Genomic DNA, 17,978 nt, shown 5'->3' on the forward strand with positions numbered 1-17,978 from the left:
TGCTGGCCCACCTGCCCCACCCTCAGATGGCCCCTTGAGGGTGCTGGCTACTGGGAAGGTGGCTTAGTGATGAGGGACAGGACGGGGGCTGCATACCCGATGGCCTGGACCGATGGACTGACTCCAGGTGGAGACCGACTTCTCGGCAGCCCCATGAAACTTTGGGCTCCACTTGGGTGTCCCACACCCCCGCCCCACCACGGACACTTTGGGGAGACCCACAGGAGGTGGGCGGTGATGAAAGACACAGAGGGAGGCTCTCCTCTCCCGCAGGCCCAACACAATGGACAAGCTCCGTGGCGCAGGCCCGGGGCATGGACACTTGGAGGACCTGCCCGCCCCCGCTGTCGTTTGCTGGGGTCCAAGTTCTGCCCAGACCCGGGCCCCCAAGCTCAGCGAAACTACAGGCCAGGTGGGAAGTCAGGGCCACTGCTGGACTGGGAGGTCTAACGGCATCTGGAATGGGACCCTGGCTTGAGGAAAGGTGGGGTGTCCACACAGAATGTGTAATCAGCAGCAGGTAGCAAGGGGCGCCTGCCCAGGGCCTCGGCACCTTTGGGAGCAGGAAGAGTGAGGGGGACTCAGGAAGTGCTTTGGATGCCAGGCTGGCGGAGGAGGGGGCAGTGAGCGGGAAGGGAGGGAGAGGAAGATCTCATGGCAGCTGGGAGCAGGTGGGATGGGGGCAAGAGCCCGGGGAGGGGGCCCTAGGCTCTCCCTCTGCCCAGGGCTGGCCAGCGACCCTTCAAGGCCTGAGCTGCTCCTGACCTGGGCCCGTGTTTTCAAAATAAAAACAGTAAAATGAGTATCAGGATGGTCATCGGAAATCTAATTTTTGTTGCCGTCAAGACTACTTTGTGCAATTTTTGAAATACCACGTTCTTTCTGTTCATTGCCCCCCGACTTTTCCAGGGCCCCTGCTTTGCTGGCTCAGCCAGTCCCTGGACGCTGACTGGCCATGGAGTCGTGAGGTGAGGGGAGTCCACACCTCTCCAGGCCTCGGTGTCCCCGTTAGCGAAAGCGAGGGGGACCTGAGGACTCCGAGGGCTTGGCCTTCCTGCCCCCAGGGCCAGCATCAGGCGAAGTAGGCGTAGAAGAAGATGTTGACACACATGAGCAGGATGGCATTGAAGCCACACACACGGGCCCAGAAAGCATGCTTCTGGGGTATTCGGCCATCACCTGGGGGGCGGGGCAGAGAGACAGGTGAGGGCCACAGGGCCACACCTAGCGCCTCCACCTCCCGGACTCCTTGGGTGGGAGTTAGAGTCAGGGCCTAGGGTCACACACCCACCTGCTTTGGCTCCCACAAGCACATCCTGAGCCAGGGTCCACCAGGTAAGGTTCTCAATCTGCAGAGAATGATCGGGATGGGGGTGTGGCAGGACAGGGCTGGGCCCGGGCGGGGACAGGGGTCAGGGATGGAAAGTGAGCAGCTGAGTTCAAAAAGGGACAGGGGTCAAGAGCTAGAAAATGCCGGAGTTGCAGAGGGTCAAGGGTCAGAATGGGACCAGCGTCAAAAGTTTGTTAAAGGTCAGGGGTCGGGGTCAGGGGCCAGGGCAGGCTCACCTGAACCCCCCGGGGGGATGGCGTCAGCAGGCTCCCGGCCACCACCACGACTCCACTGAGCACAAAGAGGGCGACGGCAAAGTGCAGGTAGTGAATACTGCCAAGGATGGACGGCCGCGTGTCCGGGTCACCGCAGGGGGGGGCAGGGTGCAGGAATTCCAGGACCAGCCTTGTGGCGCCCACGGCCAGCCCCACCATGAGGCCCCAGAAGGCCCCCTGGGGAAGAGGAGGCAGGGCAGGTGCACCGTGAGGGGGATGCCAGGGTTCCCCCAGCACACACATAGCCAGCAGGGGGAGGGGTGGGGGTGGGAGATGGGAGCCAGACACAGCTCGTCCGCAGGAAGAGGACGGAGTCTGCCCCCACGTCCAGTCTGCTGCCCCAGCTCTCCCCATCCCCCACCCACCTGCTCATTGGCTCGCCGCCAGAAGATGCCCAGAACAAAGATGGCGGTCACCGGGGGGGCCAGGGAGCTGGTCACTGACTGCATGTAGATGAACAGCTGCCCACTGTTGGAGTCCTGCAGGACGGGGATCCAGGCCACGCTCACGCCGATGAGCACCACGATGACCAGCCTGTGGGCAGGCGGTGGGGCGTGCTCGTCCCTCAACACCCTTTCTCATTCTCCCCTATCTCCCACGGTCACTAAGATTTGCTCTCCGGCTGTCCCCTGCCACCCCAGCTCCAGCCTCCTCCCCGGCCTCTGGTCCCCTCCTCTGGGGATGTGGCCAGCCCTGCCCTGCCCCGAATCTTTCTGTGGCTTCGGCCACCTGCAGGTACAGCCCCCCGACTCAGCCTCTCTGCTCCTTCTTGTCTCCCCCCCAGGTCCCCCCAGGCTCTCCCCTTTGTCCTCAAGCACTCGTCCCACTTGCTTACTGTCCGGCTCCCCCTCTGGGCTGGATGCACCAGCCCCAGGCACACAGTAGGTGCCCCGTAAACATTTGGTGGCTTCGAGAATGACCTGCAGCCCTCGCATTCCAGCCAGACTGCCCCCCTGGCGGTTTCTCTAACGCTGGTGGGGTCTGGCAGGAGCGGTGGCCTGTGGCTGGCACACTCCTCACGCCCGTAGCCCAGGGCTGCTGACCTGCACCCATCGCAGATGACCTCTGTCCTAAGAGGGCAAGGGCTGGGGCCGGGCGGTCTGGGTCTGGGTTGGGACGTGGACTCCTCAGCTCTGAAGCCCAAGACTTCTGGCCAGAGGAGCCCCTTTGCCTCCCTACCCTGTGTGGACTCCTCCTTTTGGCTCCTGCCTGCCTCTCCTCTAGGTGGGAGCCCTCCACCGCAGGGACATGCTTCCTGCAGGCAGCAGCCGCCCATCGGGAGCCCACCCAAGAGCAGCGCACTGGGCCAGAAGCCCAGACTCAATAACGAGTGGGCCCCGGTCCCTTCCTAGCACTGAGAGCAGAGCAAAGAAAGCAGATGAGCCTGTTACCCTGTGCTAGGGGTCTGGGCTGAGGGGGCCCAGAGGAAGCAGTAACCCAGGAGGGCTTCTAGGCAGAGGAGGACCTCCTCCAGTCTGGAAGAGCTGTGGGGGCCAGCTAAGGAGACAGAGCTGGGGTGAGGCGTCCCATCTGCTCCTTCTTGGCTGAGTACCCCTCGCCCCTGTGTCCCGGCTCACTTGGACACCGCTCACCCCCAAGGTGGGTGGTGGGTGAGGCCTCCCGGACCCTGCACAGGACAGCAAGGGCGAGCAAAGCCATGTGTGCCGCTGGCGTGGGTCCTTCCTGTCTGCCTACCCGCCTGCCTCCCTTTCTTCCCTTCCAAGCCTGAGGGGGAGGGTGGAGGGAGGAGGTGCCACCTTGATTAAGGCTAATTAGCCCTTAGCCTGGCAGGCGGGTGGGCACTGCCCTCTTCAAAGGCATAGGCGGGCTCCATTAACACCCGGCCCACCCCGCCCTCCCCACACAGGCTCCTGCGTCCAACACCGGACTCAGCATCTCTGTGCGGGGCCAGGTGTCTCCAGAGAGGCCTGGACTGGGGCCCTTGCCTTCCCTCTGCCCTCTAGGGTTTCCCCTTCCAGGGGGACCACAAGCCCAGAGGCTGTTCCTTCTGCCTAGAATACCCTTCCCCAACTCCCCCCCCGGCCAACCCCCTCCTCCTCCTCCAAGGCTCAGCTCAAGGCCCTCCTCCTCCAGGAAGCCTTCCAACCCCATCCCTTCCCGCCTGCACACACACACTGCCATCAGGATGACTGACTGTCGTCTGTGGTTGCAGGGGAGCCCCTCAAGGGCTCGAGGTGGGGGCTTTGAGATCTTTCTGGGTCCCCCATCTTGTTCAGCTCTATGCAGGGAGGCATCGGGCACTATTTGTGGACCGAATAATAGACAGAAGGTAGAATGGTAGACAGACGGGGGTAGCAGGGGAGGGAAATGAAGGAGCAGAAGTACCAGGCAGTGGGGCCTGGCAAAGATCAGGGCCCCAGATGTGGGACTGTCACTTGCCCCGGGTCTGCGATGGCTTCTCTGGCCCCACCCCCACCTAATAAGACTGTCAGGGTCATCGGCATGCCCCTGCCTGTCCCTGACCCACGGCAGCCTCCTCCCCAGGCCTCTGCACATGCTCCGCTGCCCCTCTCTCTCTCCCACATCCCCTTGGATCAAGGCTCCAGAGACCCAGGACCCCACACAATCCAGGAAACACAGCTTAAATAGTGTTGTTTTAGGCAGGAGGAGGCTGGAGGTGCTGCGGGGGTCCGGGTGTTTCATGAGGGAGACGCATTAGAGCTGAACCCTGGCCCAACACCTAGCCTTGGATCCTTTCCCACCTGACCAAACTGGCAGCTGAGAGAACCGGGACCCAGAGAGGGTGAGCAACCTGCCCCACATCACACAGCCGCGTGCCCACAGGCAGGCTGGCAGGGCCTGGGTTGGCTGGGGCTTGACTTGGCAGGAGAGGTGGGAAGGAGGGTCAAGAGCCCCCTGGCTGGGGGTGAGTTGGTATAGAGGGGAGGCCAGTTTCGGACTTTGGTCTCAGGTGGGAGCAGGAGGGAAGCCTGCTTCTGAGGAGGGCGGGAAGTAGGGGGCACTCAGGCGTCAGGTCCCCAGATGCTGAGCCTGGACGGGCTTTGGAGGAGTCTGTCAGATGAGGGTGGGCTTCCAGGGCCACACAGCCACTGAGGAGAGGCAGGGGAACCACATGGCGGGGAGAGGAGGTCAAGGGGCCAGGCCCCGCTGACACAGAAGCATCCCGTAAGGCAGGAGGGAGAGGCTCCTTGTTTTGGAGGAGGCGGTGAGCCGGCAGATGAGCTCACGCTCGCCTGCTGAGTGGCGTGTCCCAACAGGGCCCTTCTGACAGAAGCTCGGCTGTTTTGCATCGCTGGGACAGCTGCCTGGAGCTCCGGGGGAGACCCCGCCCTGAGGACGGGCGCCATGGGCCCAGAGCCCGAGGCTGCGCTGTTGGTCAAGCTAGGCACCGGCCGTTGGGGCCCTCGACCGGCGGAGTGGGGGGCTGCATGGCTTGGAGGGAGACAGGCCGGTAGGACCCGGGAGAGGACCCAAGCAGGCAGGCACATGCACACACTCAGACGCCAACCTCCTGTCACCCATTGCAGAGTTCACCCCAGAGGACTCCCAGGTACTCTGCTGAGTACGGGGATGGAGGGCTGGGCCAGACACAGCCCCTGCCCGTCCTCGTGGGAGTGGGGGTTGGGGGGGCGTCAGGGAGACACATGTGCTGTGGGAGGAGTCTGACCATGATCCCCTGTGGGAGGCTTAGAGGGGAGAGGGGCTCATTCCTTAGTCGGGGGTATCAGGGAGGGCTACATGGAGGAGGGGACACTTCGGCAGAGTCTAGAAAGATCGTGGGGTGAGTCATTGAGGTGATAAGGAGGGGACAAGCAGGGCTAGGAGGAAATGGCAGAAGCTCAGGGGGGCCAGGGACAGCTGTGGCCTGAGTGTGGCCCCCCTGAGAACTGGCTCTGGGCCCCCTCTATCAGGAGGGCTAAGGGCTCAGATTGGGGGAAGACAGAGAGATCTCTGGGACGGTTGAGGAAGGGGGACCGTCCCCGGCAGAGATTCGCTCAGAGATGCAGCTCAGAGAAAGAGATACATCGAAGATGATGGCTGTCACCATGGTGGGGGGGGCGGGCAGAGCCACATGGGAGGTGAGATGGACCTTTCTCCAACCTGCAAACTCAGACTTACCCTTCAAAGGCCCCCTCTGGTGGGGCCTCCCGGGCCATCCATCGTGCGGCTGGGGAAGCCCATGTCCCAGCCTGTCCCCGGTGCCCGGCAAGTCCCCCCCCCCGCCCTGCCAGCCACCATACCGGCCCACCAGCAGCAGCTCCCGCTCGCCAGCGCGGGGCCTCAGCCGCCTCCAGATGTCCATGGTGAACAGTGTGCTACTGCTATTGAAGATGGACGTCAGCGATGACATGAGCGCGGCCATCATTACTGCGATCATCAGCCCCCGCAGACCTGGGGGGTGGGGACAGGGCCGCTGTGACCTGGCCCGGGAGCCCCTCCTGCCTGCGTCCCCCTGTCTGAGGCCCCATCGTCAGCATCGGCCACTCACAAGCCCTCAAGAGCAGAGCCCCAGGAGGAAGGAGGAAGGAGGCTGGAGGAAGGAGGCGGGAGGTGTTCGCGGGAGAAAGGCCCAGACGCGAGAGGCTGGAGGCCAAGGGCAAATGCAGGGGGCGGGGCGGAGGGGGTTACTTCTGGATTTGCGGCTTGCTGGCCCCATCGTCACAGCCGTGACGGCTTCTGCTGTTCTGGGTGCAGTTAGGAGCACCCTGTTTCTGCAGAGCCGCGCAGGTGACAAAGCACTTTCACATCCAGGCCTTCATTTGACGGAAGCATTATTAACCCGTTTGACAGAGGAGGAAGTAGGAGCTCCTAGCGGGAGGAGAGGTGCCCAGGGACTCACAGTGGCCAGCGGCAAAACTCTGGGGTGGGGCGGGGACAGGAAGACCTGGGGCAGGACCCTCTGCTTAGAGGTCACAACCTGGGCAGGGCGCGGTGGCCTGTGTGTGGCCGGCCCCAGGAGGCACAGGGGGGGCCCCTTTCTTGTGGCTCTGTGGAAAAGGAGATGCGGTTCCCCAGGGGAGAGAGAAAAATCTACCCAGGGATTGGCTGAAAACGAGGGAGGGGTCCCCATCGAGGTGGACGAGGCTCTGCTTTGCAAAGCCTTCTGGGAGTCGTGGGCTTGAGAGGGGCTGAGGGTGGGGAGCCCGGAGAGACGGAAGGATGCTCAATTTCCAACTCAGTGCTGTGTGGCGTCAGGCTGGTCGGCTCCCCTCTCTGGGCCTCGGTCTGATTCTATCTCCAAGGCCTCTTACACTTTTTCTTCAAGGGTCTAAGCACCTCCCCTCCAACTCTGCTGATTGTCTGTCCTCCACCCCCTGCCCTAGTTTAAACCTGATTGACGGACCCCCCTCCCCTGAGGGCTCAGCCTCCCTGGTGCTATTTTTGCCTGGCCCTTGGTTCTGTGTCTGACTCGCTGTGTGACTTCTAGGCATCCCATGGCCCTCTCTGTTCAGTTATCACGATGACAGGGCTGGGGCCCAAAGAAAAGTGAGTTAGATCACGGTTTTCCCTCAAACATTTCTCCATCCTGTTTCTCTTGCTCAGGGAGGTGGAATTAACTTGGGGCTTATTCTCCACCCATTTTTCAGACAGGGAGCTCAAGGCCTAGAGAGTGGTTATGGCCCAACAATGGCTGGGTGTCAGCACTCGGGGGCTTAGCGAGCTACCCCCGCCCCCCAGAACAGAAGAGGAAGGTGAGGCCCAGAGGTGGGAACCCACAGCGAGGCCAAGCCTTGCGCCAGGCAGGGTCCCAGCATTATTATGTTTAATCCCAGCAACAACACACCGAGGGGTGGGTAGGCGTCATTATCTCGAATTTACAAATGAGGACACTGAAGCTCCCAGCAGGGAAATGACACGCCCCAAATATCTCAGCCAGCAAGTGGCAGAGCTGAGATTTGATCCCAGGTCTGTGAACTCACCCTGGGCCTCCACACCCCAGGAGGGAGGGAAAGCAGGGCAGGGCCTGGAAGCTTCTATAGGGGAAGCCACGGGGAGGGAGGGAGACACTCAGGGTCTGAGAATCTGGAGGTGAAACCAGGCGGCAGAGGGTCTCAGAAGGCTATCTCCTCTTTTTGCTCTGCTGGGACAAGAAATGTGGGAAAGGCCAAAACCTGCCTCCATGTTCTACCTGTTGGGGGAGGCAGGAAGCGTGGGGCTCATGGGGGCCTGAGCTCCTGATCCCAGCGGAGTCGGCAGTGGGTTGGAGCCGGACAGACCGGGGTCTGTGGCTCAGCCACTCTGTCACCATGGGGAAGTCACTTCCCCGCTCGGTGCCTCAGTTTCCCTATCTGTAAAGGGGAGCTAACAACTACCTCATAGCCGGAAGTGGGAAGCAGTTTGACCTCTGTCAAGGGATGGCACAGCACAGGGGAAGAGGACAAGCTCTGGAGGCAAATTATCAGGGTTGAGAACCCAGCTCTGGGGCTCATTGGCCACGTGACCTTGGGCAGGTCTCTTCAACCTCTCTGGGTCTCAGTTTCACCATCTTTAAAATGGGGGTGATAATATCAGCACTTAGGGTTCTTGGAATGATGGAAGGTAGTCCCATGCAAAGTCCTTGGAATCCTGTGTGGTCCATGGTGGGGGGCGGGGGGGGGGGCATGTGAGTATTTTCCAGTATTATTACCTTCCTCTCTTTCCCGAGGAGTGAACATCCCACTTGGATGTCACACTGGACCCAAAGCGGCCTCCACAGCCCCTGGTGCCCCTCGCCCTCACCAGTCCCACGTGAGGTTCCACCCCTCACCCTGCCGGGACCCCACCCAGAGTCTCACCGATGGGCATCAGTTCCATGACCAGCTTGGGGTAGGCGATGTTGGAGCATCCGATCTCAGCCCCGCAGGCCCGAAGGCACTCAGACGGCACCACGCAGCCCACGTCATCTGCGTCAGAGGGATGCCCAGTATATCCCAGCTGCCCCACCCCGCCCTTCGGACAGCCGTGAGCACCTGAGGGTGGGCCAGCCCCCGGCCCAGCCCTGCTCTGTCACCTCCTCTGACCAGGAGCTATGTGGTCCTGGGTCACGAGGAGGGGGCTGGCCTCAGAACTATTCTGGTCCCTAAAGCCTTGACTTTTTTCCTGCCTGGTGTCCTCCGTCGTAATGTCTTCTCCCTCTCCCAGGCCAGGCCAGGGGGCTCACCTGTGGTGTGGCATTGCGCACGTGAGCAGTCCACTGTTAGAAGCCATCTGGGGCGCTGGTCTCCCTCACCCCCCTTCTGCCCCCACCCCTTCTCCCCAGAGGGGCAAATGCAGGCTAGAGGGACACCTTCCCCCACCCCTGGGCTCAGAGCTTTAGGCTGGGTCCTGTCCCCCTGACCCCCCCCCGGAGCCATCTCCAGCAGCTCCTGGAGGACCCTTAAAACACAGGGGAGCCAGATCACACCCCGGTCAGAACTCTCCAGTAGTTCTGCTGTCCACAAGACTCTCCAGTCATCGAGACGCTGGGCTCCTCCAGTCGTGTCCCTTTCCTTGCTGCCCCCCAACCCTGCTCCAGCCACAGGGGCCTCGCCGTCACCTGAGGCCTTCCCCACCAGCCCCTCTGCCCAGGCCTTCCCAGGAGGACTGGCTCAGAAGTGGCCCCCCGCAGCAGGAGGGGCGCACACTGCTCATCTGTGGAGTGAATGGACTGAGCCCTGCATCTGGGCCTCCCTAGCAAGCTGCCCCAGCAGAACCCTGTTGGGGGGGGGAGGCAGGAAGCATGGCGCCTCACTCCCAGAGCTTGCCCACGGCAGCCGGGCTCCCCAGCACAGTGTGGGGAACACTGGTCAACCCCACGTTCTCGGGCTCCTCCCATGAAATACTCTCTCCACGCCCCGTGGGCTGCCCGTGTCCCTTGGGATTTTCAGCAGGGGGCCCACAGAGTGCATAGCTGATGGTGGGGGAAGTTCAGAAACAGATGCCACCGACCAGCGCTCCAGGGGGAAGGGAGGCCAGTGTGGGCGCTTTCATTTCAATCCGGCAGCAGGCATCGGCGTTCCCCAGCCACGGTGCTCCCCTTGCAGACCAGGCACTCCTGAGTTAACCACTGTCCCCTCCAAATGCCCCTTCTGAAAAGTCCCTCCACGGATGCCCAACCCATGGCAGGTGGGTCTCAGAACCCTTCCTCCAGGCTAGCAGGGCTGGGGCAGCATCCGCCCATCCTCAATGACCTGGCATCCCCGGTCTCTAGCCCAGCCCCTCTCTGGAGCTCCAGAGCCCCCCAGCCCCATGGCTTTTCCTGCCACATCCCTGCCTGCTTCACTTGGCTCCCTGCCCTGCTCCTGGGCACCAGCCCCTCCCCGCCTCCCTTCCATCCTCCCCATCCTTGCCAAATTACACCTCTGCTCACACTACTTACTTCTCAGGAGGCCTCCCCCCCACACACACATACACACTGCTGGAGTCCCTAGCTTCCGGGGCGGGGGGGGGGGGGGGGGTGGTGGAATCCTTTCTGTGGCCTTTCAGGTCCTTGTCAACTGGTCCCAGATCCTCCCATCCAGTGTGCATGCATCAGCCGCCCGGACCTGCTGGTGTTTTCTCATACACACCCAGCACTTTGCCGCCTCTGGGCCTTCGCAGACGAGGTCCCCTCCTCCCAGGACTCCATCCTACCCTTGTTTACCTCCTGCTCCCTGGCCCATTGCAAAGGGCTGGTCCTCTGAGGCTTTCTCTGACTCCCTCTGCCCTCCCCCCAACCCTAAGCCGGAAAAGCAGCTTCCTCTCAAAGGCTCCTATGGCTGAGGATTGAATCATGATAGTTTGTATGCATATTTTACCTCCCCTACCAGACTGGGAGCTCCCCCAGGGCGGACACTGGGTTTGAATCATCTCCAGGTCCCGGGTATCACTCGGTGTAGGGCTGGGCCCAGAAAAGAGATCCTGCGAACATTTGTGAATGAATGAGTGAGTAATGGAGTGAATGGTTGTTAAGAAGGAGGCAAGGCACAGGAGGAGAGGAGGAGGAGAAAGGATGCCAGAAAACAGTCATGACGAAGTTCAGGCAACGTTTGATCCAGCTGCAGGCCAGCGGTGCGCAGATGAGAACTTGGGACCACAAAGGGCATGACTGGCCTGGGACACACAGTTGGACCCAGGACAAAGCCCCAGGCCCCATGGCAGGACTTCGGGGTGGCGGGGCACTGGGGTCCAGCATACAGAAGGCAGGTGATTGGGCCCCTGCTGACAGGTTCTGGGCCTGGACTGGCCTGCTCTGGTGCCCGGACCCAGCCCTCCTGGGAGAGACAGGTGAGGAGTCACAGCCACATAATGGCTCAGAAAGCCCGAGTCAGGAGATTCTGGCCAAGTTTATTCAGCCCATTCCAGGCTGTGGGCATGGGCCTCCGCCTCTGGGCACCACTGGCTCGCTTGCCTGAGTTTGTGCTGAACAGCAAGAAACAACAACCTCTCCTTTATGACAGCGGCAGAGGTGCGCCATTAAAGTCCCCTGAATGTGCCACACTCAGGATGGCAAGGGCCAGAGGGGGGGAGGGGGGGCTTCTGAGTTGGCCAGGGAGCCAGCTTCTGTGGACCTAGGAGCTCCCCAGCTGGGATCTACTTTTGCATTGGCACCTCCATCCAGCCAGGGCCCACACCAGAAGCCTGGGAGCTGCCCCTCTCCTTGTCTCCCACGTCCTCCCTCCCTGTGGCCAATACCAAGTCCAGCCACTGGGCTTGGTGACCAGGTGAACTGCACCACCTCCTTACTGCACCGCCTTGCCCCCTCTAACCCACCCTCCCTGCATGCAGCAGAGGGAACTTCTAAAAACACCATTTCTGTCCACATCCTTCCTGCTCACACACTTCTGTGGCTCTCCAGCCCCTGCAGGAGGGATCACAAGCCTCTAAATGTGCCATTCATGGCCCCTTACCCTCTTAGCCATACCTCTGGGCCTCTGTGTTTGCTGTTCCCTCTCTCTGGAATACCCTTCCCTCTTTCAGAAACTCAGGGAATTCATATGGATTCATACTTTCAACCTATGGATGTCTGTGCAGGCTTTGGGCAATATCCTCATGGCACCAATAACTCTGTGACCCGTGACAGCCTCTGCCAGTGTCTGTTGATGGACTGAATGACCCTTTCCCAAGGAGGCCACTGGACATAAGACCAGGAGGGCTAATCAAGTTGCTCCCCACTCCCTAACCAGGCCTGGCCCATCCCAGGGAGACAGTCCAGATGTGGATGTTGCAATAAGGAGCAGGAGAAAAGCACACAGACCTGAGTTTAAGTCCAACTATCCCAACGCTCTACTGTATGATCCTGGGTGATTATTTAAGGTCTCTGAGGCTGTTTCTTCCCCTGTAAAGTCCTTCTGGGGGACATCCAGAGGCCAAAACTCAACCTCAACCTAAATGTCACACCTGACACAAAAATTAATTCAAAATAGATCACAGATTTAAATGTAATATGTAAAAACTATCAAACTTTTAGGGAGAAAATAGTAGATCAGGACCTAGGGCTAGGCAAAGAGTTCTTAGACTTGACAACGAAAGCACTACCCATAAAAGAGAAAATGGATAGAGTAGATCTCATCAAAATTAAAAGTTCAGTGTGAGACACCTGTGAAAAGGATGAAAAGAAAAGTTACAGAACAAAATCAGTAAAGTTGCAGGATACACAATCAATATACAAAGATCGGTCATGTTTCTATACACTAACAATGAACCATCAGAAAGAGTAATTAAGAAAACAATCCCGGGCGCCTGGGTGGCTCAGTTGGTTAAGCGACTGCCTTCAGCTCAGGTCATGATCCTGGAGTCCCTGGATCGAGTCCCGCATCAGGCTCCCTGCTCGGCAGGGAGTCTGCTTCTCCCTCTGACCCTCCCCCCTCTCATGTGCTCTCTCTCATTCTCTCTCAAATAAATAAATAAAATCTTTAAAAAAAAAAAAAAAAAAGAAAACAATCCCATTCATGATGGCATCAAAAATAACTAAATATCTAGGAATAAATTTAACCAAGGAGGTGAAAGACCCATACAATGAAAATTATAAGACACTGATGAAAGAAGTTGAAGATGACACAAATAAATGGAAAGATATACCATGTTGATGGATTAGAAGAATTCATGTTAAAATGTCCATACCACCAAAAGCCATCTGCAGATTCAGTGCAGTCCCTATCAAAATTCCAATAGCATTTTTCACACAAATAGAAAAAAACAATCCTAAAAATTTGTATAGAACCACAAAAGACCCCAAATAGCCAAAGCAATCTTAAGAAAGAAGAGAAAAACTGGAGACATCACTCTCCCTGATTTCAAACTGTATTACAAAGCTATGGTAATCAAAACAATACAGTATTGGCACAAAAACAGACATATAGATCAATACAACACAATAGAGACCACAGAAATAAACCCACACATATATAGTCGATTAATTTATGACAAAGGAGTCAAGAATATACAATGGGGAAAAGACAGTCTCTTCAATAAATGGTGTTGGGAAAATGAGACAGCTACACGCAAAAGAATGAAACTGGACTACTATCTCAAACCATACGTAAAAACCAACTCAAAATGGACTAAGGATTTGAATGTAAAACTCCTAGAAGAAAACATGGGGGGTAAGCTCCTTGACATTGATCTTGGCAATGATTTTTTTTTTTTTAATTTGACACCGAAAGAAAGAAAAAAACCCAAATGGGACTACAACAGATTAAAAAGCTTCTGCACAGCAAAGGAAACCATCAACAAAATGAGAAGGCAACCTATGGATTGGGAAGAATATTTGTAAGCCATAGATCTGATAAGGGGTTAATAGCCAAAATATATAAAGAATTCATAGAACTCAATAGCACCCCCCCCCAAAAAAAACGAAATCCATTTAAAAAGTGGGCAGAAGATCTGAATAGACATTTTTCCAAAGGAGTCATACAAATGGCCAACGGGTGCATGAAAAAGTGCTCAACATCACTAGTCATTGGGGCTATGCAAACCAAAACCACCATGAAATATCACCTCACACCTGTTAGAATGGCTATCATCAAAAAGACAAGAGATCACGTGTGTTGGCAAAGATGTAGAGAAAAGGGAATGCTTTTGCGTGTGTAGGTGTGCTACTGGTAGGAACATATATCAGTGCAGCTACTATGAAAAACGGCATGGAGATTTCTCAAAGAACTAAAAATAGAACTACCATTTGATCGAGCAATGCCACATCTGAATATATATCTTAAGGAAATGAAATCATTACCTTGAAGAGATATCTGTACTCCATGTTCATTGAAGCATTAGTCACAGCAGCCAAGACATGGAAATAACCTCAAGCGTCCATCAACAGATGAATGGATAAAGATGTGGCATACACACACACACACACACACACACACACACACAGAAATATTATTCAGCCCTGAGAAAGAAGAAAATCCTACCACTTGTGACAACACTGGTGGACCTTGAGGGCATTATGCTAAGTGAAGTAAGTCAGAGAGAGAAAGACAAATACTATATGATCTCACTTATAAGTGGAATCCAAAAAAGCTGAACTCAGAAAAAGAGAGTAGAATGATAGGGCTGTGGGGTGGAAGAAAAGGGGCGATATTAGTTAAAGGGTACAAACTTCCAATTATAAGATGAATAAATTCTGGAGATCTAACGTACAGCACAGTGATTACAGTTAATAATATTGTATTTTATATTAAAAAAAAAGTTACAGACCAGCAGAAAATATGTGCAGACCATAGACCTGACAAAGACCTTGTATTTAGAATATATAAAGAGCAGGGAACCCTGCTGGCTCAGTTGGTTAGGCTTCTGACTCTTGGTTTTAGCTCGGGTCATGATCTTGGGGTCATGGGATAGAGCCCCATGTCGGGCTCCATGCTGGGTGTGGAGCCTGCTTGAGATTCTCTCTGTCTCTCTCCCTCTGCTCCTCCCCCCCACCCCTCCCCACCCCCACTCACACTCTCACTCACTCTCTTTCTCTCTTAAAAAAAAAAAGTATAAAGAGCTCTCAAAACTCAACAGGAAAAACCAAACAATCCACTTAGAAAATGGGCAAAACACATGAACAGGAATTTCACTGAAGAGGTCAGACAGCTGGCAAATAAGCACATGAAAATATGTTCTAGGGCGCCTGGGTGGCTCAGTTGGTTAAGCGACTGCCTTCGGCTCAGGTCATGATCCTGGAGTCCTGGGATCGAGTCCCACATCGGGCTCCCTGCTCAGCAGGGAGCCTGCTTCTCCCTCTGACCCTCCCCCCTCTCATGCTCTCTCTATCTCATTCTCTCTCTCAAATAAATAAATAAAATCTTTAAAAAAAAAAAAAAAAGAAAATATGTTCTATATCATTAGTCATTAGGAAAATGCAAATTAACACCATAGGAAGAGGTTATTACACACCTATCAGCGTGGCTAAAATAAAAAAATTGTGACAACATAAAATGTTGGCAAGGATGTGGAGAAACTGGATTGCTCATATGTTATTGGTAGGAATGTAAAATATACATAATACAACATATATACAAATGAATACGTATAATATGCATATGAATGCTCATAGCAGCTAAATTCATAATAGCCCCAAAGTGGAAACAACCCATTGTCTTTCAACAAGAGAGATGGTTGAACAGACTCTGGTCCCCCCATGCCATGAATACTAGCCAGCAACAGAAACAAACAAGCTACGGATACGCACGATGACCTGGATGACTTGCCAGAGAATTATGCCGAGTGGGAGAAAAAGCTAATCCCTGAAGGTTATATGCTGTACTTCCCATTTATATAACATCTTGAAATAACAACATTGCAGAGATGGAGAACAGATTTCGTGGTTGACAGGGGTTAGGGATGGAGATGTGGGTAGCGAGGGAGGTTTCAGCCACACAAATCTACACATGCGGTAAAGTTGCATACACACACACACATACACACGAACACTTGTAAACTGGTGAAATCTGAACAAGTTCTGGATTGCACTGATGTCAATTTTCTGGTTATTGTATTATTGTACTAGAGTTCTACAAGAAGATACCATGGGGAGAAACTGAGAGAAGGATCCCCGTGACCTCTCTGTTGGTGTGTTGTTGTTGCTGTTTTTAACAACTTCCCGTGCATCCGTAAATACGGTCAGGTAACTGCAAGGTTGGAGGGCTTCATGCCTTTCAGCCCCGAGAGCCAGGATTCCCTTCATGAGCCCCAGGGCCTACGTGCAGTCATAAGAGCAAAAGGAGAAGCTGAGGCCTGTAAACTCTTGTTCTGGGTCCTTGGTGGCAGTGAAGCTATATAAATCAGGCTTCAGGACCCCAAAAGCAGCGCTGGCCCCCTGGGACCGCCTGCCTCTTCTCTGTGGCTGAGTGGGGTGGGGAAGATGGGGGTGTGTGCCCAAGAGTTGGGCCTGACTCCAGCCCACAGCAGCCCTCTCTGGCTCTCCCCATCCCAGGGTTCAGGAGGGCGCTGCTCATCATGTGGAACCAGTCCTGGGGGGTTACCCCTCCCAGCAGGGAGCAGGGCTAGGGACTAAGAACTGGGTATCTATCTGCTCTCTGCACACCAGGCTCTGTAAAGGCTCCATCCTGACTATGGGTCAGACGGTGCCCTATCCTTGCCTTGGGGCCTCCCAGTCCAGTACCCCAATTCTACTTCCACAACCCGACAGCTGGGTATCTGCACAGACTTCCCGTCCCACCTGGGAAACTGGACACCGGTAGGGTTGGACCAAGTTTACCAACAGGCGCCGCGGTCAGGGGGAGGGGCGGTGCAAAGGTTGTTGACTTGCTGTGTGTTCTCAGTAAGAACACTGTCCCTCTCTGGGCTGCAATGTTCCAGGAGCTGTTGGACTTTGGTCCCTGGACTTTCCAGAATTCGGCCACCCCGGCACGGGAAGCAGCGGAGGAAACGCGGCGCACAGCCACCCCGCGCCGCTGTCCCTCGGGGGTTGGGGGTGGGGGTGAATCAGCTTCCGGCCCCGCCCCCAGGGCGGCACGTGACCGCAGGTGGCGGCGGCGGGGTGGGCGGGGCGGCATTAGTCACCAGCCCGTAGCCGCCGCGGGTGCGCTCCGCTCCGCCAGCGCGGCTTTCCTTGCCGGCTGTGCCCCGTGCCCGCGCCCGCCCGGTAAGCGAGTCCCGGGCCCGCCAGCCGCGCTTCCCCGAGCCTCCTCCGGGCAGCCCTCTCGGGTTGCGGGGTCGTGGCGCCCTCAGGTTTTAAGACCCCCGCGCCCTTCCCGGAAGCTGTCGGAATGCGGGGCGCCGCCGAGCTGGTCTAGCGGCCGTCCGAGTTGTGCCCTGCCACCCCCACTCTTGGAAACTTCTGGGAAGTTCCCTGCCTGCCCTGGTTCCTCCCAGAAGTTGCCTAGGACTTCAGGCAGCCCCACAGTTCCTCCGGGATGCGGGTCCCCCCGGCCCCTACCGAGAGAGGCACACCGCGCCCAGGCGTGGGTCCCGCCCCGCCGTCTCGCCCACTGCCGCCCCGCCCCCGCCCTGTCGCCCCTCCCCGGTCCCGCCTGCACCCTGACCTGACCTCTGCGTTCACTTGGCCTCTCCCGCAGGCTCCCTATGGGCAGAGCTGCTGAGGCACCGGTGGAGTCCCAGAGTGCGCCCTGCCGAAGTCGGGCCGGAGTTCGGAGCCGGACCTTGCCGAGTGCTCTGTCGCCCGCCCACCCCGGCACAGGCGTCGGGGCAGTGGCAACATGGCCTTCTCCCAGGTGCAGTGTCTGGACGACAGCCACGTCAACTGGCGCTCCAGCGAGTCCAAGCCCGAGTTCTTCTACAGCGAGGAGCAGCGGCTGGCCCTGGAGGCCCTGGTGGCCCGCGGCAGGGAGGCTTTCTACGAGGTGCTGAATCGGGAGAACATTCGGGACTTCCTGTCGGAGCTGGAGCTCAGGCGCATCCTGGAGACCATTGAGGTGTATGACCCAGGCTCCGAGGATCTGAGGGGTGCCGGCCGGCCCCGGGGTCCTGAGGACGATGGCGTTGGCGACAGCGAGGAGGCCAGCAGGGCGGGTGGGGACCCCATTGAGGCCGAGCCACTGCCCTCTCTGGAGTACTGGCCCCAGAAGTCGGACCGATCCATCCCCCAGCTGGACCTGGGCTGGCCCGACACCATTGCCTACCGTGGTGTGACCCGGGCCAGCGTCTACATGCAGCCCCCCATCGATGGGCAGGCCCACATCAAAGAGGTGGTGCGAAAGATGATCAGCCAGGCCCAGAAGGTGAGCCAGCTGCTGTGAGGGGGGGTGGTCCCCCCGAGGGGAAGCCGGCCCCCAGCATCTCTGCCAATTCAGTGCCCGTTGATTCACAGCACCAATACGGAGACCAAAACACCGTCCCCCCGTGGTTCTCTTTGCTGCCTCCTCCCCTGCCCTCCTGGGATTCCTCAGTGTCTTTGCACAGGGATAGGGTACCTGGGTCCTCTGGCGGGTGACCATGGGCTGCCCCATCTCAAAGGGCCTTTGTGCATTGTTGGGGGGCGG

General features: G+C 57.2%; 2 protein-coding genes across 3 annotated transcripts in view; one reads left to right on the forward strand and one right to left on the reverse strand.

Moving 5' to 3' along the window:
- Nucleotides 1–805: 805 nt before the first annotated feature.
- SLC5A10 (solute carrier family 5 member 10) lies at nucleotides 806–9,022 on the reverse strand. Its single transcript, XM_078066362.1, has 7 exons — nucleotides 8,972–9,022; nucleotides 8,364–8,517; nucleotides 5,829–5,979; nucleotides 1,971–2,139; nucleotides 1,567–1,782; nucleotides 1,292–1,349; nucleotides 806–1,179 (listed from the first exon to the last, which is right to left on the reverse strand). Exons 1-7 carry the CDS (start codon nucleotides 9,020–9,022, stop codon nucleotides 1,073–1,075), a joined length of 906 nt encoding a protein of 301 aa, XP_077922488.1. The 3' UTR covers nucleotides 806–1,072.
- A 7,520-nt stretch (nucleotides 9,023–16,542) lies between these two features.
- FAM83G (family with sequence similarity 83 member G) overlaps nucleotides 16,543–17,978 on the forward strand; it is a 30,089-nt gene continuing 28,653 nt past the window's right edge. Inside the window, exons 1-2 of one of the 2 annotated variants that reach the window (XM_036073503.2) lie at nucleotides 16,543–16,621; nucleotides 17,055–17,717. In XM_036073503.2, the coding sequence (XP_035929396.2) occupies nucleotides 17,196–17,717 (522 nt within the window). In that variant the 5' untranslated portion in view covers nucleotides 16,543–16,621; nucleotides 17,055–17,195. Of the gene's footprint in view, nucleotides 16,622–17,039; nucleotides 17,718–17,978 lie in introns of those variants that run through there. The other variant, XM_078067998.1, reaches the window with a different exon arrangement.

This window comes from Halichoerus grypus, chromosome 2 (genome assembly GCF_964656455.1).
Source record: "Halichoerus grypus chromosome 2, mHalGry1.hap1.1, whole genome shotgun sequence".
Taxonomy (NCBI): domain Eukaryota; kingdom Metazoa; phylum Chordata; class Mammalia; order Carnivora; family Phocidae; genus Halichoerus; species Halichoerus grypus.